Below are 27962 nucleotides of genomic sequence, written 5' to 3'. Positions count from 1 at the left end.
GCAAGTGGCTGGCTGACTTCCTGTCCCAGTCCAGAGACAGGAGGATTCCAGCAAGGAATCTTCCGGAACCCAGCTCAGCTCAGCCTTAACTGAACAGACTTGGCTTTAGTAAATTATCAAATTTCAGTGTGGGCATTCTTTGGAGTCAGATAGAGTAGAGAGGATGGGAAGAGGCGCACAGACTTCCTTATGGCGCTCTGGTGAACTTGTCAGGCATTTTAGTCTATATTCTCGCTTCATCTTCATGATTACATGACATAGATAGTAGGTAATGTTCCTGCCTACCTCTCTCCCAGCATCCTCCCACCACACCATGCCTGCATTTGACAGATGAAGGGACTGAGGCAGAAAGAGGTTCAGTAAGAAGGCAGATCCAGGGCTAGAGTTCAAGTTCAAGGGCTAGGAGTTAAAGTCTCCTGCCTTTCCAGTTAGGGCTCATTCATTTCCAGGCCTGTTCAGCCCAGCCAACTTCTGCTCCTGCACCCCCTCCCTGTTCCTGCACCAGTGGGGCACGGTTTGAGGCTAGGCTCTCAGCTCAGGGGGTGTATCCGGCTGCCGGCAGGGGTGAGACACTTGGAAGGCCTCCAAGGCTAGCAGCGACTTGTTGATGCGGCTGATGGTAGGGTAGGGAGTGAGATCCACCTTGAACCTATGGCAGAGAAACACCCATGTAAGCCAAGGTCTGCAGGGGCACAGGGAGAGTGCCCTGTGGGTGGCGAGGCAAGCACAGGGGCAGGGCTGGATGAGGTCCCAGCCCTGTCAGGCGGGGTAGCCTTCTTCCCAGGCAGCTCTCTGGGGTTGGGTAGGTCTTGTGCAGTATCATCTGGCATCTCTGTTAGCTCCTGTTCCCATTCCAAGCAATGGCTATTTAATGACAACCTGCTACATATATGGCATACTGCTGGGCGTTTATATATACAGATTATTTCTCCACTATGTCATAAGCTTCCCAGGGACAGGGAATGTGTCATACATTTCCATATGCCTAATGGTGCCTGGTGCGATGCCTTCCACAGAGAGGTTCTCATTCATGTCTTACTGAAGGGCTGATGGAGGAAAGCAGAGGTAGAGCTCATGTGGGGCAGACATACTGCATCTGGGGACAGCAGGCTTTTGGGGTGGTTTTTTCTAGGGGTAACCACCAGGTGAGCTGCCTCCTCCTAGGAGAAGGGGCTATGCGGGATCACCTGGGCTGTGCTGGGCATGGTAGGGGGCATTCCACTGATTTCTGCCCTGTCTCTTCCAGGTCAAAGTGGCCGGGGTGGCCTGGCACAGGGGGCTCCTTGGCCACTTGGGGAGAGTCCCTGCATGAGATGCTACCTCAATAGTGGAAGTCGGGGCCTGACTTGGGAGGAGGCTGGGCATTTTGAGGGGAGGAGCCAAGAGGAAGAGGGAGGGTGGTGGGGTCCTCTCTTACCTTTCAGCATTTGCCACCTGAGGCACTAAGCACAGATCAGCCATGGACACCTGAAAGAGGGTTGGGTGGATCTGCATCATGGTGTGCACTCGACTCAGACTGGGCTAGGTGTGTCCACTGGTCACAGTACTGGGGTGCCAGCCCCTGACGTTCCCATATGCTTCTGGCTCTTCCATCCATCCACGTCCCACCCCCCCCACCAACCCCAGCCCGGCCTTGTCTGGGTCTGTCCCGAGAACTGATGCCCTTCTCCCAGACCTGGCTCGTTGCCTGGACAACCAACTCTGGGTAGCCAGCGAGAGTTCAATAGTGCTTGTTAAAAACTGCTATCACAGGCCCTTAGTGAGGGCTCCCAGAAGGGACCAGTGCCTCAGGGTGGGGGGTGGGGGGCCTTGGAACCAGAATTCATATAGGACCAAGGCCTTAGCCTATAGGAGTCAAGCATACCTGACGCCTAGAATCTCAGAAATGAGAGGGAACAGAGACATCGTCTAATATAATCCCTTATCTGATGCCTGGACAACCTCTTCATCTCAGAGATGAGGTGTTCAGCTTGAATACTTCCAGGAATGAGAAACTCACTTCCTCATGAGGAGTTCCCCATGAGCTAACTTCTGCTCGGCAAAGAGAGGATAACCTTGGGTCTTGGAAGCCCCCACCCCACCTGCAGATGCCTCCTCAGGAAGCTCTCTGAGCAGCGCCTACCCTGGGTTAGAGGGAGATGGCTGAGTCTAAGTGGAAGAGACTGGCAGCCTGAGGTTGGCAGGAGGGCAGAGCTGCCATGGGCAGGCCTGGGGGGGCTTACCTCATTTCCCACACAGTACTTCCCCGCTGTGGTCTGCAGGATCTGCTCCAGAGCTGTGGGGAAGCCACAGGAATAATCTTACTCTGGGCACAGAGAAGGAAGATCTGCTTTTCTGGGCCTTACCCTCCATAGTTATGAAATGGGCGGCTATCTAAGTGACTGGCTGGGGCACGTGTGCTGGAGGGAATGTGACAGCCAGATCTGAAGAGTTGTAGGGACATGGGGACAAGATGATGTCTCCCTGGGCTCCTCAAGCCCAGCTGCCATCTCCTCCCCCAGAGGGGACAAGACATGCCACTGGCCAAGGCAGCAGCTCTTACACCGATGGGCTGGCACTTGGCTGGCCTTGGTTTCCTGGCTGGAGTGGGCAGTGAGGCAGACATCAGGCCATCCAGCTCCCAAGGGCTGTGGGCCTCAGGTACTGAGCTCCTGGAAGTGCTAGAGGTTAAGGCCAGGTTCGGATGCCGCCCAGCCCACTGCCTCCTCAGCCCTGTCCCCATTCCCTCATCCATGCCTCTCTCAGGACCAAAGAGCCTGGGAGGCTGTTTCAGATGTCCTAGGCCCTGGACTTGGGGGCCATTTCTCTAAAAGGCTACCCTGGGGCAGCTCGCCGGAGTAAGGACTCACCATTAAAGCCAAAATTGATGGCCTCCTGGGCCCAGGTCAGCTGGTTCTCCTGTCCCACTTCCTTCAGGACAGACAGGTTCTGTGCAGCCCAAGGAAAACCTGTGATTGGCTTTGGGGGCCAGGCTGAGCCTGCCAGCGCAGCCAAGCCCCTCAGGGGAGCTCAGTTCCGATGTGTCCCTGGCTGTGCACCTGTCCCACCCTGAGCTCTGTGAGCCAGCTTCCTCCTATCAGGGCCCTGAGGTTGGTGATCTCAGGCTGCCCCAGTGGTCCCTGTGGTCTGGAAGCCTGTGACTCTGGCAGAGACGTACAAGGGTCGGGGCACAGGATGCTGCCTTGGCTGTGACGGGTGTGCCACAACTCAAGGCCTATCCCTTGCATCCAAGCCTTCTCCCTTACAAGGTCTCTTGTGGGGAGAGGGAGTGTGATAAAGGACAAGGGGTGGGATGGGGCAGGCACATAGGACTGGCTTTCAAGAGATTTGGACTCTGGTTCATCCTTGCACCCCTGGAGCCATTTCATTTCTGGGCTTCACTTTCCTCATCTGTAAAATGGGGATGTCTGTCTGCTCCAACCTCCTTTGTTGAAAAAGATAAAGTGACATGGGGGTGGGGGGCACAAGTGCACAGTCAGGAGTCCTGGGCTCTGGTCCTTGCCCTGCCACTACTTAGCTGGGTGACTCTGCAAAGTCACTCCACCTTTCTGGGGCTATTTCCATATTTGCAAAATCAGGGGTTAGCAGAGCTGAATTGTTTTATTACTTATTTTTTAAAAAACAAAATCTTGAGCCAGCCCTGATGGTCTAGTGGTTAAAGTTCGGCACTCTCACCACTTTGGCGGCCCGGGTTCGCTTCCTGGTCGTGGAACCACGCCACCTATCTGTCAGCTGCTATGCTGTCGCGGCACCTCACATACAAGAACTAGAACGACTTACAGCTAGGATATACAACCATGCACTGGGGCTTTGGGGAGCAAAAAAATAAAGTAAAATAAAGTCTTGTGAGAATCCAAATCTCTGATACAGAACAGATGAAAGGGAGGCTGCTCTGGCTAAAGGCGGGAGGCCTGGCCCCATGCTGCTCAGCCTCTCCCTGCCACCTGGCCCTTTCCCACCTTGACCATCTCTGGATACGTCCTTGGAAACCCGGGGCTTCTGAGAATGCAGCTGGGGACCCAGTGGAGTAGATGATTTCTGGGATCCCTCGCCTCCTCTGCCACGTGGTCTAGATCTAAGACCCTGAGAATCCCCGTCTGCGGCCACCCCCACCCCCAAGCTGGGCACCTCGCTGTGGGCTCTCCACAGTCATGAGGCGAGTATCTGAAGGTAAGAGCGTGTGAGGGGAAAGGAGTGTGAGAGGTGTGCAAGTGCACAAGCACCACACCTGCAGAGGCTGGATGCCGCTGGCAATGAGGTCGGAAATCATGCGCACGTGGGCCCTCTTCTTTGGGTCCTGAGGCAGGAGTCGCGGAGTGGGCCGAGTCTCCTCCAGGTACTCAATGATGGCCAGCTGTCCAGAGGGGAGCAGTGAGGCACGGAGAGGGCCCGGGACCCCTGGACCGGCGGGGACAGGGCCAGCAAACTCCTCCTCCTCCTCGCCCTCCTCAGCTGGGGCCTGTGAAGCCAAGAGGCTCCCCAGGGAGCTGAGCCCTTTCTGGACCCCTGTCCTGCAGTACTTGGTTCCCCATCTGCTCATTTTCTTCACTTCCCAAAACAACCAACCCTCTCTCCCTCCCGCCTTCGCTCCCTCTGACAAATGTTTATCGTGCCCCTACTAAGTGCTAGGCCCCAGACACAGGCAAGGAAGGCTGGGAGGTCCTCTCGTTAAGGGCACCGTTCTCACGAGGGTCTCCCAGGCCCTGCACTCACTGACTGGCCAATGATGGTCCCATCAATCTTGAGGGCCGGCACCTGCTTCATGGGATTCAGTTTCTGGAATTCCTCAGAGAACTGTGGAGACAAGGCTCTGGTGGGCTCAGCAGCCTGGCCTGAGTTGGCTAAAACAGACCAGGCAAGCAGGAAGACCCCAGGCCTCTTGCCCACCTGCACCTCCCTGCCCTGGGGAAGGCCCTGGCTCCTAGGCCCAGGGGGATACCTGGGGGATCCATGCAGTAGGCCAATCAGGGGCTGCTGAGCTACAGGCTTCATCCCAATGGCCTGGCTATGTCTTTTCCCTTTATCTCACACTGTGGCCATCAAGGTGCATCCAGAGGGCCCAGGATGGGGCAAGGACCCACTCGTCACCCACCCTCCTGGGCTCAGGCACTGAGAGGCCAGGTGTGGTACGGAGCTTGGAACCTGGGCCTTTCCCATGGCTCCTCTTGCTGCACAGCCAGCCACCCTGTCCCAAAGGGAAAGCCAGCAGGTTCACCTCTCTGGGCAGAAGTCTGCAGCCCCCAGCCAGATCCCTCTCCAAGGTCTCTAACTCCCACACTGTGACCTGGAAGTGGCCTCTTTACCTGTTGTCCCCCATCCTTTATGAGGTTGATGGGTATCGTTTCATAGTCAATGCTTTTCAAGGCCAGAGCTAGGAGAGACCACAGACAGCAGGGTCGGGGGTCAGCCTCTCGCTGAACTTCCCAGGGCGACAGGAGGCTGCAGAGGGAGGCTTCTTTCTGCACACTGCTGGGTGGCCAAGGCCTGCCTCGGCCCTATCCCCTTCTCTCCAGCTTCCCTTGTCGCCGCCCGCTGCCCTACCCCAGGTCCAGGATGCTCTGCCTCTCATGCCCCTGAACCCTTAGAACCTTACTCTCCATACCCCCAGTGGGGCTCTCATGCCCCTGGGTGGTGCCATAAAGGTGTGCTTTTTGGCACACCGTGGGCTCCTTGAGGATGGCAGGGAAGTGTCCTGTTCACCTCTGCCCCCTCCAGGGCCTTAAACAGTGGTGAGCAGGGCTTGGAGACATGCACTTGTTCCCCCATGAAGGCATCTAAGGGCCAAGGGAAGGTGCTCAAGTGACCATACAGGGCGTGCACAGGCAGCTTACACTCTTTCTGTTTAGAGAAGAATCCCTTTCTAATCCATTTTCTCTGTTCTCAGAGCTGTTTACTAGATTCCAAGCTGGGCATGAGGCCCCTTTGGTAGTCTCAGAGCATTTGCTGTGATTCTCAGTGACCAGATGTCCCCTCCATCCCCTTTGAGGTCTTCCCCTGGCAAGGTGGGAGTAGAAATGCGCAGTCAACCCTAGTGGAGAAGAGCGAGTGTGTATGCATGCACACTTGTGCATTAAAATATAGTGATGGCGGTCTCAGGCAAGGGCAAAGGAGAGAGGGGAGGAGGACGAGATGTGTCACGGTCTAAAGAGAGCCTGGGGGACACGGGGCTCCTCCTCAGTGCTGGTCAGCTCCACTCTGGAGAGTGAAAGTGGACGGGGCCAAGCGGCAGAGGCCAATGCACGGAGGCCCTACAGAAATAGTGCTCATGCTGCTCAGGCTCCTGGCCCAGCCAGGGCAGAGGCTCTGGGCCCAGGGAAGGCATCTTCTTGGAACAGCGTGTCCTCTGGCACCCAAGTGCTCTTGCCCACTGATTCCAGCAAAGAGCAAGTGACTGTGGGATGGGGGAGGGTCATGGAGGATGGCTTCCCAGTTAGCGCCAGGCTCCTAGAAGCGTGCTGCCTGGGTTCGAATTTCCTTACATGCATTTGCTAGCTGTGTGGCCTTGGGTAAGTAACTTCATGAACCTTGCTGCCTCAGTTTCCTTATCTGACAGGCAGCATGATGTAGTAGTTAAGACCATGGACTCTGGAGCCAGATTAGCTGGTTCAAACTCCAGCTCTGCCTCTTACTAGCTGCATAATCTTGGGCAAGTTATTTAACCTCCTTATGCCTCAGTTTCCTCATCTGTACAACAGGGACATTGTACTATTACTGCCCTCCTAGGGTTGTTGAGGTTTAAATGGAACTATGCACATGCAAGCAGAGTTCCCCCTCAGGTGGAGCTGCTAGGACTATGACCTTTGCCAAGGGCTGGGCGAAGCCGAGGGAGGGAGGGATCAAACTAGGACGAAACCAGAGGGCCCCGTTTCTGCTTCTCCAAAGCCTCTGGGATTAACACTGGCCAGTTCTGTTTAATTGACCAGATCAAATAAGATAAGAACCGAGGGAGGCCAGCTGTTCCCTCCAGTTACCAGGGACCTGTGGAGTTTGTGAGCCTGCTTTAATCTGGTTGCTAAGGGGGTTTGGAGAGAATGTGAGAGAGGCAGTGGGCCCAAGAGAAAAACCACCCTCCCTTCCTGCGCCCCCCACTCCCCCTGCCCTGTTAGATTTCCTAGGAGCAGGTATGATTCAGGGCTGAGGGCTCCAGGAGACTGGGGTGCTGGTTGCTGGGGTGCTGCCCTGTCTGGCAGGGCCCTCCTTCTGTCCCGGGCCAGCTTTTCACCCGGGGCTCCCTCCCCACGTAGGCTCTTGGAGGAGGTACAGCTCTTACCAATTCGAACTCTCCATGAGCAGGAGCTTCGGAAATAGGAATAGAGGATAGGCTGAGGAGAGAGAGGACGAGGACGCATGTTAACCCATGCTTGGTGGGTGTTCAGCCCCAGGAGCCCAAGGAGAGGAGGCAACTGCCCCCAGACAAGGGGCTCCAAGCCAGCGTTGTTTCTTCCCATCACGCCAGGCCTACTTTCTCAGGCCTGCATCCAGGCAACTCAGGCCAGACTCAGAGCTCTCCGGGTCAGAGGCCTGGGAGTCATGTGGAGCCCCTCGGCTCCAAACTGCCATCATGCATTCCTGAGGTCTGAGGGACCCCGAATGGGGCAGCCAATGTGCAAGTGCCTTCCTTACCTTGCCAGACTCGGTCATGGTGCTGTGGTGACCCTCGGCCTCTCAGGGAATGTTTCCTCTCACCCAGCTGCAGGGCAGGGGGCGGAACCCTGAAGGCGGATCCCATGAGCCAATGGGGAAGCTGGGGCTAGACAGGCATGAGGGGACCTTTGACTCTGGAGACAGGGGATCTCTTTCCAATTTGTGGGAAGTTATTTTATGCTCCTAGTGGAGCCAGGTTTGGCGTCCTGGGCAGACAGGGTGGCCTGGTTTTGAAGCAGTAGTTCAGGTGGTGCAGTGGGCTGGGAGCTGGCAGTCCAGGGGTCTGGTCCCCGTGCAGGAACTAGCTCTGCATGACCTTGGACCAATCCCTGCCTTCTCTAGTCTTTGGCTCCCTCATCTGTAAAATAAAGGGTTGCCCTAAAATGATAGGTTAATTCCTTCCAGCAGTGGCAGAAAGACCAGGAATTCTGTTTTTGAAGCTTTGGTACTCATCTCTTTCAATTCACCACCCACCAGTCCTCCAAGCTCTCAGCTGGTCTCATAAAAATAGCTGGAGGATATGCCCATTGACTCCAAAGCTGAGGTCACAAGCTGGCAACCCAGTGTTCTGTTTGGTTTACACTGTATTTAATAATGTTTCAGTTAGTTGCCAACATTAAAAAATCAGGATGTTTTCTATACAAATCCTGTTGTCTGTTTTTTCTTTAAAAAAATCTGGAGACAGTGGACTCCGGTTCCTGAGTAGCAACAATTGATCAGAGCTGATTAAGGGCCGCCTTCAGTCAGGGCAGGCGTTCTCTGATCTGCCAGGGCCCCCACCTGGCCCATTTCTCTCATTTTTATTACCTTGAGGCCCCTGAGGCAGCTGAGTGTCTGACCTCTCCTCTAAAGTATAAGGGACTCAAAGTTAATTTCTCTGGTGCTTCTTGGGTAAACCATCATTTCAAAGCAGGACCAAGGACAGAGTTACCAGTAATTAGCACTCACGAATCTTCTGGCAGACACATTTGTATCCAGATGGATGAGGGAGAACTCAGTGGAATTTCTTAGATCAACCCTGTCTACCATCCCTCTGACTACAGACATTTCACCACAGTTCCCTCTCCCTTCTGCACCCCTGCCACACCAAGCTGCTATCTGACTCTGCTTTCACCATCCCTGAACTACCAACTCTGTCTTCTAGGCGGGCAAGGGCAAGGGCATGAGTGGGAACCTGGGCCCTCTCAAGTTGGTTCCCGAGCCTGGGTGTTCCAGTCTGTACTTTTGTGGGAAAAATGAAGATGGGCCTGGCATGGAGGGCAGGTGACAGGCAGTAGGTGTCCTTGGAAGGGGAGGAGTTGGGTGGCCACAATTGGATGTGCCCTATTGGGAGGTGCATCCCTTTCCTTACCTGGTCAGGCTGGAGGAGCTGCTGGGTCCAAGAGACGGGGACTGGTAGTGAGGGTTGGGACCACTGAAGAGCCAGGTATTAGCTTAGAATCCTTGAAGAAATGCTTTATCTAAATACTAAATGTTACACCTTTGACCTGTACTAAGAGTGACCACAGAGTCACACATGCCACTGCCCTCAAGTTTCCTCCTTATGGGCCATCAGGAGACATGATGGAGGGCAGTTTCTGCTCTTTCTCTTACTGACGATAACCATCTGAGCCATGCCACATTCCTTTTTGCAGTTGTAGAACTAAATTTTAAGTCCAAGTATCCGTCTCATCACCACTCCTGAAGGAATTTGCTTTCCAATTCAAATATGGATTCTGACCACTCTAGCAGATTTTATTTTTAAACACATGCTTTTAGAGGATTCCTAAAATCCCATTTGGGAGTGGGAGGACTATCCATTACTAAAGTGATGCTATATCCTACCTGATGTGCCTGCCACCTTCCTTGGAGCTACAACAGCAGTCCTCAAACTTTAATAAGACTCATCTGGGGCGCTTATTAAACATGCAGATTCTCGGGCCCCCGCTCCAGTGACTGATACAGCGGCTTCGAGGCGGGCCCAGAAAGCTGCCCGGGTGACTGTGATGATTTAAAGCAGCACTGCCTCCCCTCGGCCCTGGTGCTCTCTTAAAATGCAAACGACCCTAGAAGACCGTCCGTTGACTGTTAAGACCTGTTGGGCCCGCCGGCTGGGAAAGGAGCACGCAGGGCTTTGCGGAAGAGGGAAGCGAGGGCCGACCTTTGGAAGCCCTAGCAGAGGGCTTCGGAGAGGTAGGCGATGCGCGAGGTACTGCAACTGCAGCCCGCCCAGCACGCCCCACGAGGGCGCACCGCCTCGGACGCACTTTCCCCTGGCCTGCAGGCGCCCACACGAAGCGCGCAGGCGCGGGGTTGGGGGAAGCGGGGGCCGACGCGGCGCACAGCATCCTGGGAGTCGTCGGAATTGTGGGCAGCGCCGAGCGGCTCACCTTTGACCCCACCCCCCAGGGTTTCTCAGGGTTTCTAAATAGCGCCCCTCTCCCCGGATGCGTGGCACAGACCTTCCCCGCTTGCATCTCGCACTTCCAGGCCAGGCAACTTCGCCCCTGGGACTCTCCGACTTGTCGACGATCGAGGCCCAGTGAGACCCGACACGTCAGAACCTAGGCGTTCGTCTGGGTAAAGCGAGGGGCTGGACGAGAATGATGTTTGAGCTCTCGTTTAGCCCGCCCCGCCCTGCCGCCACGCCCCCACTCCCGGCGCTGCTGGGAGTTGCAGTTCCTTGAGCCCGTTTTCCCCCGTTTTTCCCCGGCGCCCGGGCCCTCGCAGCCCGTCATGCTCTGCGCCACTAGCCGCTTCCTAGCGGCGACGGCGCTCCGCGCCCAGCCCAGAGGCCGGGGCCCCGCGCTCCGCTGCCGGCGCCGGGAACTACATTTCCCAGGGCACCCCGAGCCGCCCCTTTGTGACTTCTTGACGGGGCAGCTCGGAAGACCCAGCGTGCCTGCGGGCCGGAGGGCGATCCTCAGGAGGGGAAGGATGCCGCCGGCGGTGGGCGGGGGCCTGGCAGGGTCGGAGCTGCGTGCCCGGAGGGGCCGCTGTGGGTCCCAGGCTGCTAGGGCCGTAAGTCCGGACGTGGCCGTCGAGGCTGCAGCGCGGAGCCACAAACAGCCTGCTCCGGGCTCGCGGCACTTCGAGGCGGCCGGCCGGTGGGCCCTGCTGGCCCTGGTGACGCTGCTGTCCTTCGCCACCCGCTTCCACCGTCTGGACGAGCCGCAGCACATCTGGTGAGTGACAGGAGGAACTCCGCGGGCGCCATGGCAACCGGGAGGAAGGGGACGTGCCCTCTGATTGGCCCGGGGGCACGGAGGGGGCGGGATTCACAGGAGGGGGGGCGGGGCCGCACTGGAGGGGAAACTGAGGTTTCTGGTGGCTGCCTCTGGCCAGGTGGTCTCTGAGAGGAATCTTTTTGCTGTGGTGGGTGGCAGTGGGATTCCTCAGGACCTGAGGAAGCAGACCTAATGTCTTGCAGGTTATGCTGCAGTGTCTCACCTGGTTCTCAAATTGTGTCTTTTAAAGATGCTTTGAACTTTCCAACGAGAATTGGAAATTCTTAGTACAGATATTCCTAAGCTCTGAGTTCCTAATCTGCAGGATTTCCAGGCATCAGTGGAGGGAACAAATTCCTAACTGGGTACCCTCGTTCTCGGGAGCAGGGACAACTTGTGTGTCCAAGGATGGTGACAAGAGTCCCAGGAAGCGGGTCTGGAGTCATCCTGTGAGGAGAGACTTATTTTCTTAAAGTTTTTGTTTTGTAGGACTCAGTTTCAAGAGTCAAATTTCATTAGCTAAGCTTAAAATTTTCCAGCTGGAAGGAGGAAAAGTTTTATACAATCTGATAATGGGTAATTTGTTAGGCCAACAAGTGATACCATGTTTTCTTAGTATTACCGAGGAGAAGGTTAGTGTAGGGGATGTTAGAAATGGAACTTCTTGACCAAAACTCAAGCAAGCAAGCTAACAAACCCACGGAGGGTTCTCCTACTTGGAAGTTAATAAATTAGCTTGATACTATTTCGTGAGTCCTGGCAGAAGACATGAGACTTGGAGGCCAGAGACAAAGGACTTATTACTCATGGCACAGGAAGCAGGATGAGCATCAGCATATTGGATTCAGTTCCCAGTGCCCTCCAGGTTGCACAGGGTGGCACTGTGGGCTTACGTGGATGAGTGTGTACACAGTGGGTAGCCTTGCAGCTAGGGAAAAACAAGCTTGGGGAATCTCTGTTTTACATTAAGCAGTAAGCAAGCTTACTCTTTGTCCTGGAGAGACATTACCTCATCTCTCAAAGTTGCTTGTTGCAAACACAACTCTGAGAAGTGGCTCAGGTGAAGTGCAGTCAGGGCCTTGCATTCCTGCCCCACCCAGCAACATGCTTGAAAGTGCAAGAGACTCACGGAGGACTGTCTCTCCCAACAGTCTCACCCCTGGATCCTACACTGTCTTGACTTCTAGCAAATTTTCACATGAATATGCAACTCTTTTGGCTACTCTGATTAAGCTGACTGACAGACGCAGGAGCCAAACCTATTCAGTTTGTCTCATACAGCATTTAATTAAGGCTACACTCAGTGGGACTCATAGCAGTGGGATGAGGCCAACTTGTGGTGTTAACCTCAACCATGCCATCCAGGGTTCTGGATTCAGCCGCCTGTGAATAATTGCCTGTGCGTGGGTGTGGGGAGGACCAGTAAGTCTTAAGACAGCTAGAATGTAGTCTAAGCCCAGTCTCTTATCCATTATGATCTGTGCACAGGTGTTCAGACTGACCTGTGATCTTTGGTGTCATTGCTAATAATTACAAGTCCCTTCGTTAAAAAAAAAGCAACTCCCATGCCCAATGGAAAGACATTCCATGGCCCCTTCTTCCCCTCCTAGCCTATTACCTGAAGAGGTGCAGGTCACTCCAGTTCAGGAACTTTTGTTAAATTCCATTTGGATCACCATCAGATTTGACTTAGATCACCATTACAGTGGTTTGGTTAAGCCACTTAGGCAGTGAGTATCACTGAGTAGTTGCAGCTTCAATTGCTATTGAAGGCATAACCTAAGGCCCCTAAGGTGTCAGGAGAAGTGTTTCTATCAGTCAGACCGACAGAAGGTTGTGCTGGTCTGTGTGTTTGCGCACACATGAGGGAGGTCCATGTTTGGGAGCTGGTGTTGATGGCATCAGGCAAATCCGAACAGTTCAAGACTGGCCATGTCTACATGAGTTTTTCTGATTTCGTAGTGGGATGACAGACTGCCATCAGATTGCCAGCTAGGGCTGTCACTTATTTGTATGATATGAATGTTTTGCCAGGCTGGGTGCTGGGCCTAAGGGACAAAGAGACCATGTTTCCCTTCTCTTTACATTTCCAGGAGTCTAAGATGTTCCCTTCCCAGGTGCCAGGGTTGTTTCTTTCCTTCCATTGTCATATAATCAGTATGTCCCACTCTAGTAGCTGTAACTTCACCTTTTCCCCAGTTATCCTCTACATCCAGACCTCTTTACCAAAGGCGTTGTTAGAAAATTGACAGAGACTCATTATGTCTCCCACATTGGCCCGTGTGAGCCACTGTAGGGGGACTTGACAAGCTGTGTACTCAACCAAGTGATCATTATCTTTATGCTCCAGGACCGTGTCACTCCAACAACAAAATCTAGGTGACTGAAGGAGAATTAAGTTTGAATCCCATGGGACACCCCCTCCACTCTGCCCAGGCTGATCTGGAGTTGCTGTTAGGGGAAAGAAAGACAAATCATACCCAGGAATGGTTGGGGAAGAATCTCAAATTTTCAAGATACGTTATATAACTCTCTACTCCTTTTGTCCTGATCATGACGCAGTTGGTGGCCAAGAGGAGATGAACCCTTTCTGATGATGGCTACATTAGGTGATCAAACTGCTTTACTAAAGTGTGTGAGCCAGGAGGAGGTGAGGGAAGTAGAAATCTTTTTGAGACGACTGTTTAGGGCTTGAGAATATCACATGCCTGTGGATGGCAGGGAGTGTGGAATGTCATCAAAGACCTTGACTATTGGCCCACTCTTGGGTGGTCATTGCAGAAAAAGTTACACCGTTGTCAGACTAGATGGTTTGGAAAGCCAAAAACATGACATAGTTTAGTTTCAAGGGCCACAGTGGTGCATCTAGAGTCAGATCATTGGACTGGAACAACATCGTCAACACCGTAACCAGAAAAAGTGTCAGCAGCAGTGAGGCATCACTGATAGACTGGAGAGGGAAACAAAGTCCTAATATGGTCAATTTCCTTGGAGTGGGCAGGGTCAGTGCCCTGTGTAATGTGGCTTCCTTTACTGCAAGGCGAACAGGCCAGCTTTTGGAGGTGTCACAAGTCACCACAATGCAGTGATGGCTTCTGCTTCAGAACATACAGTCCTTTACTTTGTGCCCCGTCTACCATGGTAGATGGGTTTCTGTGCCTGGGGCGTTGATGAATTCAGGTGGCAGTGGCAGTAGTCTGGGTGGAGCAGGCTTGATGAGCAGCTTGATTCCGGTCAGTCTTACCAGAATACTGCCCCTTACGATAGGCATCTACGTGAGTGAGCCAGATTGTCCCATCGGCAGGCAGCCATGACTTTTTCCCACAGTTCTTGACTCCGAAGAGGAGTTTTTAAAATTTCTCAGTATATAGTTTTACATGTGGTACCCCAGATGGCTAGGCTAGTGGCAAAAGCCCAAGAGGCAATAAAAATGTAACTTGTCTGTTTCTTAGGAGTACTGTCTAAGGCAAGAGTGATGGCTTTCAATTCAGCCCATTGGGCTGATCAACCATTTCTGCAGTCCAGAGCTCTGGCCTTCCAGAGTTGTCCCTGGGGCTGGATGACGGCTGCTGCCCAATGGACACCATCAGCTTTTAAAGTGGCCTCATGGTCAGTGAACCAGGCACAGGCATTGAGAAGAACCTCTGTGAATCACACGCCCCACTGAGCCAGCGGCTTTGCTTTAGGTAGCGGAGTGGGAGATAGTTTCTCCCAAAGAGAGTGCTGGCATCTCTTCACGTAAAATCAAGATGCCGCTAGGGCCGGGGTGGCTATCCTCTTGAATATACCATTTCCATTTGACCAGCGAGGCTTGTGGAGCCCTTCCCTTGTTATCCAGAGATTGCAAGTTGACCCACTGCAAAGTGGCAATGCCAGTCCAAAGAGTCCTAAGGCCTTCATGGGTCAGGCGCTTAATGTCAGCAAGAACTTAATGGTAGGTTAATAGCTGCCCCTTCGAAAAAGTATGTACTCGGTGCCTGCGTCCAGCAGATGGCGCTGTTACCCTGGAGAGTGGCCTCTTGCTAGCAGCCATTATGTTTTTGAAGCTGTGATTTCCCTTTCTCTTCTCAGGATTTATATTGTTTCTCCTGGACCACCTGGGAGGGGACAGGATCACCTCTCAATACGTGGCAGTCACTCACTGGGCTAATCCTCTTTGACACTTACAGGATCAGTACCAGTTAGACATTCAGCAGTGGGAGCCACAATAGTACAAGGGCCCTGCCCACAAGGTCACTACACCTTCCCTCGCCTGCTGGGAATTGGCTCAGACCCTATCAGTTGAATTTGGGCACTTTCTCCTCCTTGAACTAACGAGTCTGATAGGCCTGCGTTAGGAGCTACGATGTCAGACACCCAGAGATTATGCCATTCCTCAGTGGGGAGTGTGGGGAGTGTGGATGCAGGGGTGGGAGGAGGCTTTTTTTCTCCTTTTGCCCCTTGATAGGCGTGGCACTGCTTCCTCCCAGTGTACTCCCCTGCGTCTGATGCGCCCCCTTTTCTTTCAGTCCCCGTGCACACTATTCTGGCTCTCCCTGCAGTCCTCAGCACCTTTCGTAACCATTGTGCCTAGGAAACTCCCCCAGCCCATGGGATTGAGCAGGGTGGAGATCTGGGCCCCGTAGCCAATGGAGCCCTGAGTTTGAGTCCCTCTGCTCCCTGCAGTTCCCCAGCGTGCCAGGATGGGTGTGTGGCCTTGAGTCCCCTTTAGGGACAGGGAGACCTGGGCCCCACCTTTTATCATCTTACTCTCGAAAGCAACTGAGATTGTGGTGTTGGGATCATGGGCGAGAGAGGGAGAGAGTGGTTCTGAGGCACTAAGCAAGGCATGCTCACTTTTGGCTTGAGCACAGGTACAAGGATCTTTCAGTGTTTTCATTTTACCCACAGTTCTATGTGGATAACAAGGTTCTTACTGCTGGTGCCATTTATGTCAGCTTTGGAGAATCTTGATTCGGGAGCTGCGTCCATATTGCCTTTTGGCTGGGGCTGCTAGGTTTGCCATCCTGTTGTCATGATTACATCTCTTTCTCCTTTTGCCCAGAAGATAGTGAGCAGTAACCGAGGCAGCATTCAGCCGGTTTGTTTCACTCCTGCCTCTCTCCACTCAGCCTCATTAATAGGTGGGACGTGGAGACTCTTTCTGCCTCCCTTGCCCACCACTTGGGCAAGAGCATTCACTGCCAGATTCGAGGGAGTCTTCTCATATCCCCTAATCCAGCCTGTGGGGGCCCTTGTCCTTTCTCTTTCAGAAAGCTATGTCTTAGTGTCCTACGCTTGTCACCAAAAACTGTCAGGGTCCCGGATTTTATTTTACCTTACTTGCAAACTAATAAGTTAGCCTGTCTCGTTTATGGATGCCGGCAGAAGGCAGAGTCTTGGGTCAGAGACACGGGTCTTTATTTTTCATGGCACAGCAAGCAGGACAAGCATCAGCATGTTGGCCTCGGTTCCCCTGCCCCCCAAGTCCCATGTGATACCGTGGGTCTGGATGAATGCCTGCACATGCAGTGGGTTGCAGCACAGCGGAGAAATACTGAACTTGAGGAGTCTGCTGTTTTATAATAAGCAGTGAACAAGACAGCTCTCTGTCCCAAAGGGAGAGATGCTAACTCTTCCCTCAAGGTTCCTTGTTGCAAACAGAACCCTGAGAAATGGCCCGAGTAAAGAGCGGTCAGGACCTTGCGTTCCTGGCATACCCTCCAAGGTCTGTAGGAACAAGAGAGAGCCAGGGAGGCTGTCCCTCCCAACACAAACACGCAGTAAAAGCAGTAAAAGCCGAGAGGAAATGGAAATATCACTACTAGTTTTACTTGGGACATTTTTGCAGTAAAAACCTCATACCTCTTTGCCAGTGTTTCCAAACAGACTTCAAAACTAACTGCAAATGTTGAGACAGTTTAAATGGTGCCCAGCGTGTGTGGGAGGTTATACTCTACAGCCTTCTTCCACGTGTGTTATCTGACGTGCACCCTGACACCTCCCTGTGAGGGGGACATGGCAGATGCTATTATTGTCTTCGTGGTGTAGTGAGAGAAGAGACCCAGAGAGGGGGAGTGATTTCGCCGGGTCATGCTGTGCGTAAGTGGTGGAGCTGGCGCTGGATCTCTTCTTTCTGCAAGTCTGTTTTGTCACACTGCCTGGAAGTTATTTCCCTCTTTGACAGCACCATGCCACTCTCCTCACTTCATGTCAAACAGTGTGCTTCGCAGATGCAGAAGTAATTTACTCTTCTGCCTATCTGTTGGACCCACTGAGTGAAAAAAAGGAAGAACTCTACATTTTGGGGAAAAGCATGTTTTGTCCCTAATGTTGTAAGTTGGTAATAACTACGTATGGAAGCTGACCTGGGGTTGGATAGCCGCTAGGAAGCACCCATTCTGAGCTTCAGGGAGAGACTGACAAACAGAAATGGCCAGCCTCTGCTGGATAACTGGGCTGCTGCTGGAAAGCCCTCATGCAGGGTGTGAAAAGTTTATGTGGTTGAGTAGAAGAACAAGGTTTTTGCATTGTGTTTAAAAGCTAATGCATTAGAATCGCTTATTTACTTGCAAAATAATTTGTGCATTGAGGATAGGTTTTAGATAGGCTCTTCATAAGAAAGTCCTGAATTTTTATATACTGGTTAGTTTATTATAATAAGATGAGTGAGTTTATAGTCAGCAGGTTAATTGTCACAAGACTGATGAGCAAAAGCAGACTCCTGTGACAACCATGCTTTATTCATTTATTTATTTTCATTTATTTATTTATTTTGGTGAGGAAGATTGGCCCTGAGCTAACATCCGTTGCCAGTCTTCTTCTTTTATTGCTTGAGGAAGATTGGCCTTGGGCTAACAGCCATTGCCGGTCTTCTTCTGTCATTGCTTGAGGAAGATCAGCCCTGAGCTAACATCTGTGCCAGGCTTCCTCTATTTTGTATGTGGGATGCCTCCATGGCATGGCTGATGAGTGGAGTAGGTCTACACCCAGGATCTGAAACTGTGAACCTGGGCTGCTGAAGTGGAGCACGAGCATCTTTAACCACTTGGCCACAGGGCCAGCCCCATGACAACCATGGTTTAAAGGCTCTTACCAATCAGTAACCCACAGTGTAGTTTGTAATAGCAATAGTAATATAGTTTCTAGTAGCAAAATAGGCTCAGGGTTAGAAGTGAACAGACTTGGAAGGAAACTCTTACTACAAACCTTTCTATAGTATAGGAAAGCTCTTGTGCTTTTAAAATAAATAGAAACTCAAGATACAGAATAAGTGTAGATTTAACTTAATTTTTTTTGTTGTTGTTGAGGAAGATTGGCCCTGAGCTAACATCTGTTGCCAATCTTCCTCTTTTTGCTTCAGGAAGATTGTCCCTGAACTAACATCTGTGCCAATCCTCCTCTATTTTGTTTGTGGGATGCCACAACAGCATTGCTTGATGAGCAGTGTGTAGGTCTGTGCCCAGAATCTGAACACACAAATCCCAGGCTGCCGAAGTAGAGTGCGCAAACTTAACCACTATGCCACCAGGCTGGCCCTAACTTAAATTTTTGATAACTTGCTTGGTAAATATTTGCTGACTTTTCTTATCTATCTAAATGAAGGTTAACGACCAGCTTCATATTTTGCTTCCTCAAATCACTTGTCAAACCTTTTTTTTTAATCCAAATTTTCTCATGAATTGCTTGAAACTCATGGGCTGTGGTTTTAACAGTAACTTTACCCTTGCTTTCTTAAGGGTATGTGGGTTGTGTGATAACTTAAGGTTCTCATTTCTCTTTCTGTTTTCCCTTTAGTTGGGATGAGACTCACTTTGGAAAGATGGGAAGTTACTATATCAACCGCACTTTTTTCTTTGATGTGCACCCACCTCTGGGAAAGGTGAGCAGCATGGTGAACGGCAGCTCTCTCCTAGGGTTGGAGCCAAGTCTCAGGTTTGGATTTAATTCTTGGGCCTGTAGAAAGAATTCCCTGACGTTCCAGACAAGCTGCTTTCCTGGAAAAGTTTTGGTGTTTTTAGGAGTCCTCTGCACTCAGAAATGGAGAGAGTGTCTGTCAACTAATGGATGGATAAACAAAATGTGGTGTATCTGTACTGTGAAATTTTATTCAGCCATCAAAAAGGAATGACACCTGCTACAACATGAATGAATCTTGTAAACATTCTGCTAAGTGAAAGAAGTGAGACACAGAAGGCCACATATTATATGACTCCGTTTATATGAAATGTCCAGACTTGGCAAATCCATGGAGACAGAAACTAGATTAGTAGTTGCCAGGATCTGGGGGGAGGGAGGATTGAGGAGTGACTGCAAATGGATATGGGGTTTCTTTTTGGGGTGATGAAATGTTCTGGAATTAGGTAGTTGTGATGGTTGCACAACCTTGTGAAAATACTAAAAACCACTGAATTGTACACTTTAAAAATGGTGACTTTTATGGTATATGAATTTTATCTCAATTGAAAAAAGAAATGAGAGAAGGAATATGTTGCATAACGCAGAAATAGCTTGGGGAGCTGATAGTCTGCACCTCCTTTCCCCTCCCCGCTCCCAGCGTGCACGCTGTTTGCCTGGTACCTCTCACATGTTTTACAATTAGAAATTCTGCCAGTCAGAGTTCATTTTACTCTTTTAAAAACAAACTCCTCTGAGAAGGCTAGTGAATTAGCTGTGGCGTTCTCCCAGTCCTTTCTTCCTAACTGTAGGCTGAGATCTTTGGCATCAAGGGGACGAGAATTTGCCTGTTATGAAGTGGAGGAGGGATCTGGAGGATGGAGTAATTAGGGATGAAGGCAGCTGTGGTAATCTGTGACAGATGGACCTAGAGATGCACAAGAGCATGGGATAGGGACAGGGAGAAGGCCCTGCAAGTGGGAGGGATGGAGAGGGAAGTGGGATGGGTGGCCTATTTCAAAATTAGCTCTGGGCCCAGAGAAGGAGTAGAAAATGTTATGCCTCTACCTGTCTCCTTTAGAAGATAACAACAATAAAACTAAGAGCAATTGAACACTTAGTCTATTCTGGTCACTTTAAATACATTGTCTTATGTAATCCTCAGAGCAACCCTATGAAGTAGGTACAGTTGTAACCCCATTTTGCAGATGGGGAAACTGGGGCACGGAGAGGATAAGTAGTTTGCAGTGGGAGGAAAGCTAATAAGCGGCAGAGTCAAGGTTCAGACTGGCTTAGAGTTTGCCCCCTTAGCCATTGCACACACCGCCTTGTGAACTTGCCTTGCCCCGTATGCGGACTACATCTTTTACTACTACAGGATTAAGCTACAGAACTTGAGGAATGTTTGCATTGGGCTAGCCTGGGAACCAGATCTCTGATGGAGGAGAGTTTTCATAGGAAGCCAGCCTTGTCTTTCAGCTGGGCACTTCCTGTCCGCCTTTGGGGTCCCCTAGTGCTGAGCACAGAGCAGACATGCATGTGGGAAACACTCGCTGATTGGTTTTTACCGAAGCCTGCCCATCCTCACACCTGGCCCCTGTGTGGAGGGAGAAATGGACGCTTCTTTCTAAGGCTGCACCCCGGGAGTGTTCTGCCTGTGTGCCCACCTGACTTATTTCGTGAGGGTCCTGTGCTCTACCTGGTTGAAGGAGAGTGATGAGCAAAGTAGCTGTTATAGGTTCTGAGGCGAACCCAGTCAAAGAATCAAAAAGCCCCTTGCAGTGGCGAGTAGGAAGTTTTCTCCTGCAGAACTGAGGCCAGCACCTGCTGCTTCTCTCTGGCCCCCAGCCCTGGCCACCTGGGGGCCCCAGTCACATGGGTGCTTTGAAAAGAAAGAAAAATATGTGCACATTGTAAGAGATGTGATCAGTACAGAAGGAAGTAGAAGGCCAAAAACTACCTTTCCCCACATTCCTGTTCCTCAGAGGTAACCATGGTCACCTTTGTTAACAGTTTCCGATATATCCGCTCAGAAATTTTTTGTACAAATATAAGTGTGTATGTATTTATATACGTACACATGAACAATTTGTATATACAAATGGGATCAGACTAAACTTGTTCAGCAACTTTTGTTTTAAACATGGTATATCTTAACTTCTTCCCACATTAGCACATAAAAATGTACCCCAGTCTTTTTAATGGCTGTTTTCCATCATACAGATGTGCCATAAATTCTTTTACCCCTCTTCAATTGGCTTTTATGTTATTTCCAGTTTTTAGCCATTACCAAAGACATTGCATTGACCATCCTTGTATGTCTATCTTTTCATAGTTGTGCAGGTGTATCTAAAAGGTTCTCAGCAGCCAAACTAAAGAGTCAGAGGATATGCACATTGAAATTTCTATTAGATATTGCGAAGTTTTCCTGCAAAAATATTGTAATCATATATACTCCTACCAACAGACTGAGGGGGCTTGCTTCCCCCACACCATTGCCAGCACTGGTGTGATCATACTTTCCAAACTTTGTCAATTTGAGAGTAAAAAATGATCTATCACAGTTTTTATTTGCACGTCTTGATGAGTTAGGTTGAACATTTTCTTCATGTGTTTATTAACCATTTCTATTTTTTCTATGAATTCGCCCATTTTTCTAGTAGATTGTTCTTTTTTCAATTGATTTCAATGAGTCATTTAGTTAGGAAATTAGTTCAGGGCTTCTTTTAACTTTAAGGGAACTGCCTTTTAGTGTCTGTTAAGTGCTTGGCATAGTACCAGGTGTTACCTACAGCCTCACCTCTAACCCTCACAGCCCTCTGCAAGGAGGGTTTTATTGCCTGTAGTTCAGAGACATTGTCATCCACAACCAGAGAGCTAGTTATGGGGTACTGAGATCCAAACCATCTGTGCATTTCTTTCTACAGCCCAGCCCAGCAGCCTGGGAATTTATGCTAGCACCAGGTGGGTTTGTCCTCTGAGATCCCAGGTGGGAAGGGGCATCCATTTGATTGTCACATGTCAGTTTTAGTTCATCTAGGTATTTGGATGGCTCTGTCTTTTCAATATCTTATATTACTTTATATTAAATTAATTAAATTAACTTCTGAACCCTGGGATTCTTCTTCTAAAACAAGGCTTTATAATTTTTTGCTGCTGGAGTTTGGCTTCTATACCTTGACTTGGAACTATAGAGAGTGACCCTGTTTAGAACTACTTAAAGAAAAAAGTGGGCTGGTTAGTGGTCCAAATCCAGGCCCCCACAAGCAGTGTTGCTGGGAGGGCCTTTCCTTCCCCAGCCAGTGTATTCTGTCCTTCCACGCAGCCTAACCTGAGCCCGGGGGTCAGGCTGGGGCAGCCTGGACTGGTACAGATGCTTCCTATTTGCTGACAGTTTTTATATTTTAGCTGCTTCTGATTGCTTGTGTGGAACAGAGTATTTTACACTGTTGATGGCCAAGGAAAGACAGAAAGGAAGAAGCTGGGCCTCAAGAACGTCTTGAAGGATGCATGGCTCGCAGTCTCGGTGTATAGCTGATTTGTTCTGGTTTGGGACATTCCAAGGCTGCCCTCCTTTGCAATATTGGAAATGGGAGAAACCAGTGCCTTTTGGCATTTTTTCCATTGGGACTGTTTTCTTCCCCTCTGGGGAAATGTGTCTGTCTTTGTGCATTTCTCTTTCCCATTTTCTTCCCTTCTCCTCTTCCTGGTGTTTAGCTCCTTGGCCGCTTTTCTCCCTCCTCATTCTGACTTGTAACCCCAATTCCCTTTCAGTGGGCCCGTCTCCCAGGAATCAGCCCCTGCCCATGGCCTCCGCCATGAGCTGTCATGTTTTATTTCATAGCAAATGAAATAAGGCTGAAGGAGAGAGCTGGCCCTTCACTGGCCCTGCCCTTCCAGTTGTGGGATTTTTTCTTCCTAAGTGTTCAGTCTGCACTGTTCCCAAGAACTTGGCCTTGATACAAGGGAGGATTTGTTCCAAGCAGTGAGCTCTGTAGACAGAAGATTCTTTGCTCTGCAACAGCTGCAGGAGGAAATGTCACATTGGCAGCTCCTTCCGTGGACAGTTGTCAAGAGAAGCCAAAGTCTGGGTGCAGCTGTGGGGAAGTTCAGGGGACAGAGGAATCTCCTTACAGGTCTCTCATCTTTTTGTTTGTTCTCCTTTTCTCCTCAGATGCTGATAGGTCTTGCTGGCTACCTGAGTGGATATGATGGTACCTTTTCCTTCCAGAAGCCTGGGGACAAATATGAGCATCACAACTACATGGGAATGAGAGGAGTAAGGCTTCCTGACTTGATATAGATTGACTCAACCCTGGGGCCACACTGAGTCAGAAATGTTACAGTTGGAAGCCCTGGAGTGGTGGCAGGTGTAGATAAAGGGACTTTGGGGTGGTGGGGGAGGGGAGGAAGATTGGAGCCCCATCCTGTAGTAGAGATTCAAGTGTGGAGATTCAGAACTGGGGTGGGTAAGAAGGGAAGGGAGGCCACAGATACTACAGAGATTAGATAGATAGGAGCGAGCACACACTGTCGCCTGTTACCTGCCCCCGTGAGGCATCAGACTTCAGGTTGGAGAGCAGCCTGAGACCCAGGCAGCCAGGAGTCTCCTACAGCCCTGACTTTGGCAAGCTACCCATTCTTCCTCTCTGCGGCCAGAACTGCTTGAGCATTGCCTACCTCTAGGGCCTTTTTTTTTTTTTCCTAAGATTTCAGTATCCTACGTCCCTGTCACCAGGTTCTTGCTTCTTTCCCCATGAAGGTTTCAGGCACACACAAGGGGTTTTCCAGTCTTTTAAGGGAGGCCTTGTATTTGCTTTGAGTCCCACTACCAGCCTTGATGGAGGGTGGCAGGGCCTAAACACCCCGCTCTATTGAGACCCCATACTTGTAGCTAATGAAACCTGCAGAAACTGACTCCAACGTGGAGCTCTCAGAGAAGGCGGCATTTGCAAGCTCCTTTCCTTGAGGAGCTCAGAGCACTTGAGATAAATGCTGTGTGCTTATTTGGGCTATCATTGGATGATTTGCATGGTTGTATCATACCATATTAAACAGGGAATGTCCCCTACCCTCAAGTTCATGTTCTTAAGTGATTCTGTGTCTTCCTAATGACTTTTGAACACCACATAGCATACATAATTGGATATAGCCTGACTCACTGCGGGCTTGCTATGGAAACTGAGACAGCAAATGTAACAGCCTTGTTCCCTTTCACACTAGGACACATTGCTTTCTGTTGACAAAAAGTGACAACAGAAATGTGAGAATTTCCATTCCCCTGGGCTTGTTTGTTTACTTTTGATGAGCAGGTAGGGAGGTAGAGATATGGCTGGTGGTTCAAAACAAAACAAAACAAAACAAAACAAAACAAAAAAACAGCCCTCCAGCTGCTAAGTGTCAAACAGTCTTTTTTTTCCAAAATCAAAATACAACCTGTAGATTAAAAAGTGGTTTCTGGTGTGATTGAAGAAAAGAGCCAAGGGAGAAATGACATTAGAACTCTCTAAAATATCAAGACACCTTCAAGGAGGTCTTTTTCAACTTGTACCCACAGTTTTGGAATGGAAGGTAATGTTTATGGAACACTATCCACCTGTTAATGAAACTTTAGCTCATTTAATCTTCAGAGGAAAGCCTATGCGGTAGGAACTCTTATTTTTCACATTACATAGATGAGGAGGCTGAGATTCAGAGATGTGACTTTCTTGAGGTCACAGCTAGCAGTGATGGGGCAGTCCAACCCTGGAGTCCCCCAGTTGAAACCACTGTGCCATCCTGCCCACACCTTGCTGAACTTTGCTGATTTCATGTCAGTGCACAAGATGGTGCTCAACGGAATATAAGTGTTGTTGATTTGATGCTTTAAGAGGCACTACCCCTTTCTTATTTATAAATGGTCCAGGTGATTTTCAATCAGCAAGTCATGCCTTCATCAGGGTCCTCCATCCTTTTTTTTTTTTCCCAGAGATTTTATTTTCCTTTTTCTCCCCGAAGCCCCTTGGTACATAGTTGTATATTTTTAGTTGTGGGTCCTTCCAGTTGTGGCATGTAGGACGCTGCCTCAGCATGGCTTGATGAGTGGTGCCATGTCCGCGCCCAGGATCCGAAATGGCAAAAGCCCAGGCCACCGAGGCAGAGCGCACAAACTCAACCACTCAGCCACGGGGCCCCAGGATCTTACATCTTAAACATTAGTTTGTACTAAGTCAAGTAGGTCCCTGATGCTTAGTTTAGCAGGTTACTTGACTGCGTCTCTTTTCCTTCTGTAGTTCTGTGCTTCCCTTGGTTCCTTGCTGGTCCCCTTTGCCTACCTCACTGTACTGGAGCTGTCCAAGTCCCTCCCGGCAGCACTCCTCACGGCTGCCCTTCTCACCTTTGGTAAGTTGTCCTGTACCACCTTTCTTGGGAAATTGACTGCCACACTATAAATATAGCTGGAAATCAATATGTTCAAGGGGCCCATCTATGGGCCTGGTTCTTAAGTAACTTTAGGATTGGGTGAATGTGCTACAAATCTCATTTTATTCACTGGTTATACTTACACATATAAGTACTTGTATGTAGCAAGCCTTTATGTTATTGGAGGGGAGCGTTGGCATGGGTAATCCCAAGGAATAGATGATCTCCCACTTATCCACATTTGAGTTTGGAATGGACAACGAGATAAATTTGTGTGTTTGTGTTTGAAGGAGGCTTACAACTCTAATTATGCTTCTCTTAGGTTACCGTCAAGATTAGTTTGCATTCCTTAAAGTAATTTCAACTGAATGCAAGGCAAATGCCTCAGAAGTAGCTGGGCGGCAGGGGATAGCAAAATGGGAACTTAAAATATTTTCTGTGGGTAATCCTCACATGGATAAATGAGAGATGAGCCCTAGAAATTGATCCTGTTGCTATTCTTGTTCTTATGAAAGCGAATTCATGACCTCATAGAGCTTAACATTTAAAGAAGTCCGGACCAATTTAAGTGGGTATTTTAGGGGCAGTTCTGGCTTTGTTTTGACAGATATCTTGTGAGATTATAGGGTCTCCCTGTCGAGGACTGGTGGCTTTTTCCTCATGTGTTTAATTTCCCTTTTCAGTTATTTATCCATTCAGCATTTATTCATTTTTCATTCAACAGCTATTTTTCAAGCATCTACCCTGTGCCAGACCACTTTTTTTGGTACCAATGAGGTGCTTTGCCATCATGTAGCTTACCCACTAGTGGGGCGGACAGTAAATAAGCAAGTAAATTAATGTCTGTAATGTGGCATCTTCAGCAGTAGATGCAATGTAGGAAACAGTGTGGGATAAAAGAGAGAGTAGTGGGGATGATTCCATTCTATGTAGGGTGCTTGGTGAAGAGCTTCCTGAGCAGGTGGCCTTAAGTGGAGACCTGAGTGGAGCGAAAGATTAAGCCACACAGGGAACTGAGGGAAGAGTGTTCAGGCAGAGGGAGCAGCTTATGCGGTGTTCCTGGTGAAGGCAGCATGTGATGGATTTAAGGAGCAGCAAGAAGGCCAGTGTGGCCAGAGTGGAGGGAGGGAGGCAGCGGGTGGTGGGTAGGGGGACCATGCAGGCTCTGGTGACCGTCACAAGGAGTTTCTTAGTCTGAGTGAGATGCGAAGACATTGGAGGCTTTAAGCAGGGGCATGATGTAATGAAATTTGTTTAAAAAAAGTCACTTTGGCCTCTGTATGGTGAAGAAACTCCCAACAGAGACTCCGTGTAAAATGGTGAGGCCCTATCCCAGTGTAGGCAGTCTGTGGCAGAACTCCCTTTCTGACGGTGGAAACAAGGAGGAGCCCTCATCTCGGGACTGCTCTCTCTGACTGAATGACGTGATCCTTTCTTGGGTCAAGGGCCTGAAAGCAGTGTGAGATGCTGTTTCATATCGTTGGGCTTTGGTGTGCTCCAAAGCTGTGGCCTTCCACCTACCCCCCCGATGACTCAGTGATGACTCAGTGGCCCATCTGGTCTTGACTGCACAAATGATTACATGCAATTAGTTCAGGGGGCACCATTTCTTATTGCTGGGGTGTTTGGTTCTCAGGGGGACCCCTCTCTGGTTCCACTTTTTGACCACTGAGCTCATGTTTTTCAGACACAGGATGCCTCACTTTGTCCCAGTACATCCTCCTTGATCCCATCTTGATGTTCTTCATCATGGCTGCCATGCTGAGCATGGTCAAGTACAACTCCTGTGCCGACAGGTCAGAAACACCATTTTTGGGAAGGGGGGTCAGAAGCTGTGGCAGCTCCAGAATTTCTGTAATGGACAGGGACAGGGTGGGTGCCTCGAGGACTTGTCTTGAAGCTGAGTTTAAGGCAAGCACACTTTTTTTTTTTTTTAACTTAGATTGCCCATTTTAGATCATAAAAATAGATTTTTAAAAGTTTTCTATGCTTTTTTTTTTTGCTTTATATAAGACTAAGAAAATGTCAGTTGTCTCTTTCAAGAATATTATTATTATTTTTACAGAAGGGGTGGATTTGGGTAGGGGTTTGTAGATAGTATGGAGGGGTCCTAATGCCTTCCCCCTGCCCCATCTTATAAGCCACCTCTTGACACCAGTGCTAATTAGGAGATCCCAGAACAACCTTATCCTTCATGTTGTCTGTCCTGGAGGGGAGGGCACCAGGATTGGTACTACCTGGGAACTCTTTGTCTCCCTGCCCTTGGTGGTTGCAGCCAGTCCTGACCTAATGATGGGAATAATGTCTATATCGCTTGGCTTGAATGGTCCATACCAATCAAGAGGGTCCCTGCAGGCCCTGGTTGTTCTAAAGCTGTTCTGGAGGGCCTGATCGTCCTCCAGAATGGTCTTTTCCGGATCGTCCTCTGCCTCGGAGAGAGTAGAATAGGTCATTCAGTCTATTCAGACCAAAACAGCTGGCTCTGCCCAGGGTTTTCCAGAAGTTGGCTTTGTTTTACCATGGCCAAACTCATTATGTTATGCTAATAAAGCCTGATGCGTGACCACCAGCCCTCTCTGGCTTTGGGTTATCTTCTACCGCATCCACTTCTGCCTGCCATTTCTTGAATACATACTATGTGCCAGGTGCTGTGCTGAGAGCTGGAGGTACACAGGTACATAGGTCTTGGCTAGTGAGGAGCCGGGTGATCAGAGAATTGCAGCACAGAGTTCTGGGTGCTATAGGTATAGCAAACCTTGGAACCGACTCCTGGGGTTAGAGCCATGCTCCTCTGCTTGCTAGCTATATTACTTAACCTCTCTGTTCTTCAATCTC

General features: G+C 50.0%; 2 protein-coding genes across 5 annotated transcripts in view; one reads left to right on the top strand and one right to left on the bottom strand.

Moving 5' to 3' along the window:
* Positions 1–201: 201 nt before the first annotated feature.
* On the bottom strand, positions 202–10221 carry GSTZ1 (glutathione S-transferase zeta 1). 4 transcript variants are annotated; one of them, XM_014840905.3, is made up of 9 exons: positions 10086–10221; positions 7271–7322; positions 5304–5371; positions 4714–4794; positions 4229–4354; positions 2850–2928; positions 2223–2275; positions 1418–1467; positions 202–649 (listed from the first exon to the last, which is right to left on the bottom strand). In XM_014840905.3, exons 1-9 carry the CDS (start codon positions 10098–10100, stop codon positions 523–525), a joined length of 651 nt encoding a protein of 216 aa, XP_014696391.1. In that variant the 5' UTR covers positions 10101–10221; the 3' UTR covers positions 202–522. The 4 variants fall into 4 exon arrangements, with proteins under 4 accessions (XP_014696391.1, XP_014696390.1, XP_044630041.1 ...); XM_014840904.3 differs by lacking the exon at positions 10086–10221 and adding an exon at positions 7624–8002; XM_044774106.2 differs by lacking the exon at positions 5304–5371 and having other exon boundaries at positions 10086–10210.
* A 138-nt stretch (positions 10222–10359) lies between these two features.
* The window catches only part of POMT2 (protein O-mannosyltransferase 2), a 43218-nt gene continuing 25615 nt past the window's right edge, over positions 10360–27962 (top strand). Inside the window, exons 1-5 of the mRNA XM_014840901.3 lie at positions 10360–10808; positions 18627–18711; positions 22900–23004; positions 24998–25106; positions 26815–26923. Coding sequence (XP_014696387.2) covers positions 10360–10808; positions 18627–18711; positions 22900–23004; positions 24998–25106; positions 26815–26923 — 857 coding nt within the window. The remainder of the gene's footprint in view (positions 10809–18626; positions 18712–22899; positions 23005–24997; positions 25107–26814; positions 26924–27962) is intronic.

The sequence above is a fragment of the Equus asinus genome, chromosome 7, assembly GCF_041296235.1.
Source record: "Equus asinus isolate D_3611 breed Donkey chromosome 7, EquAss-T2T_v2, whole genome shotgun sequence".
NCBI lineage: Eukaryota > Metazoa > Chordata > Mammalia > Perissodactyla > Equidae > Equus > Equus asinus.
The sequence above is the reverse complement of the archived record's forward strand: the minus strand, read 5'-3'. Positions and strand labels throughout refer to the sequence as shown.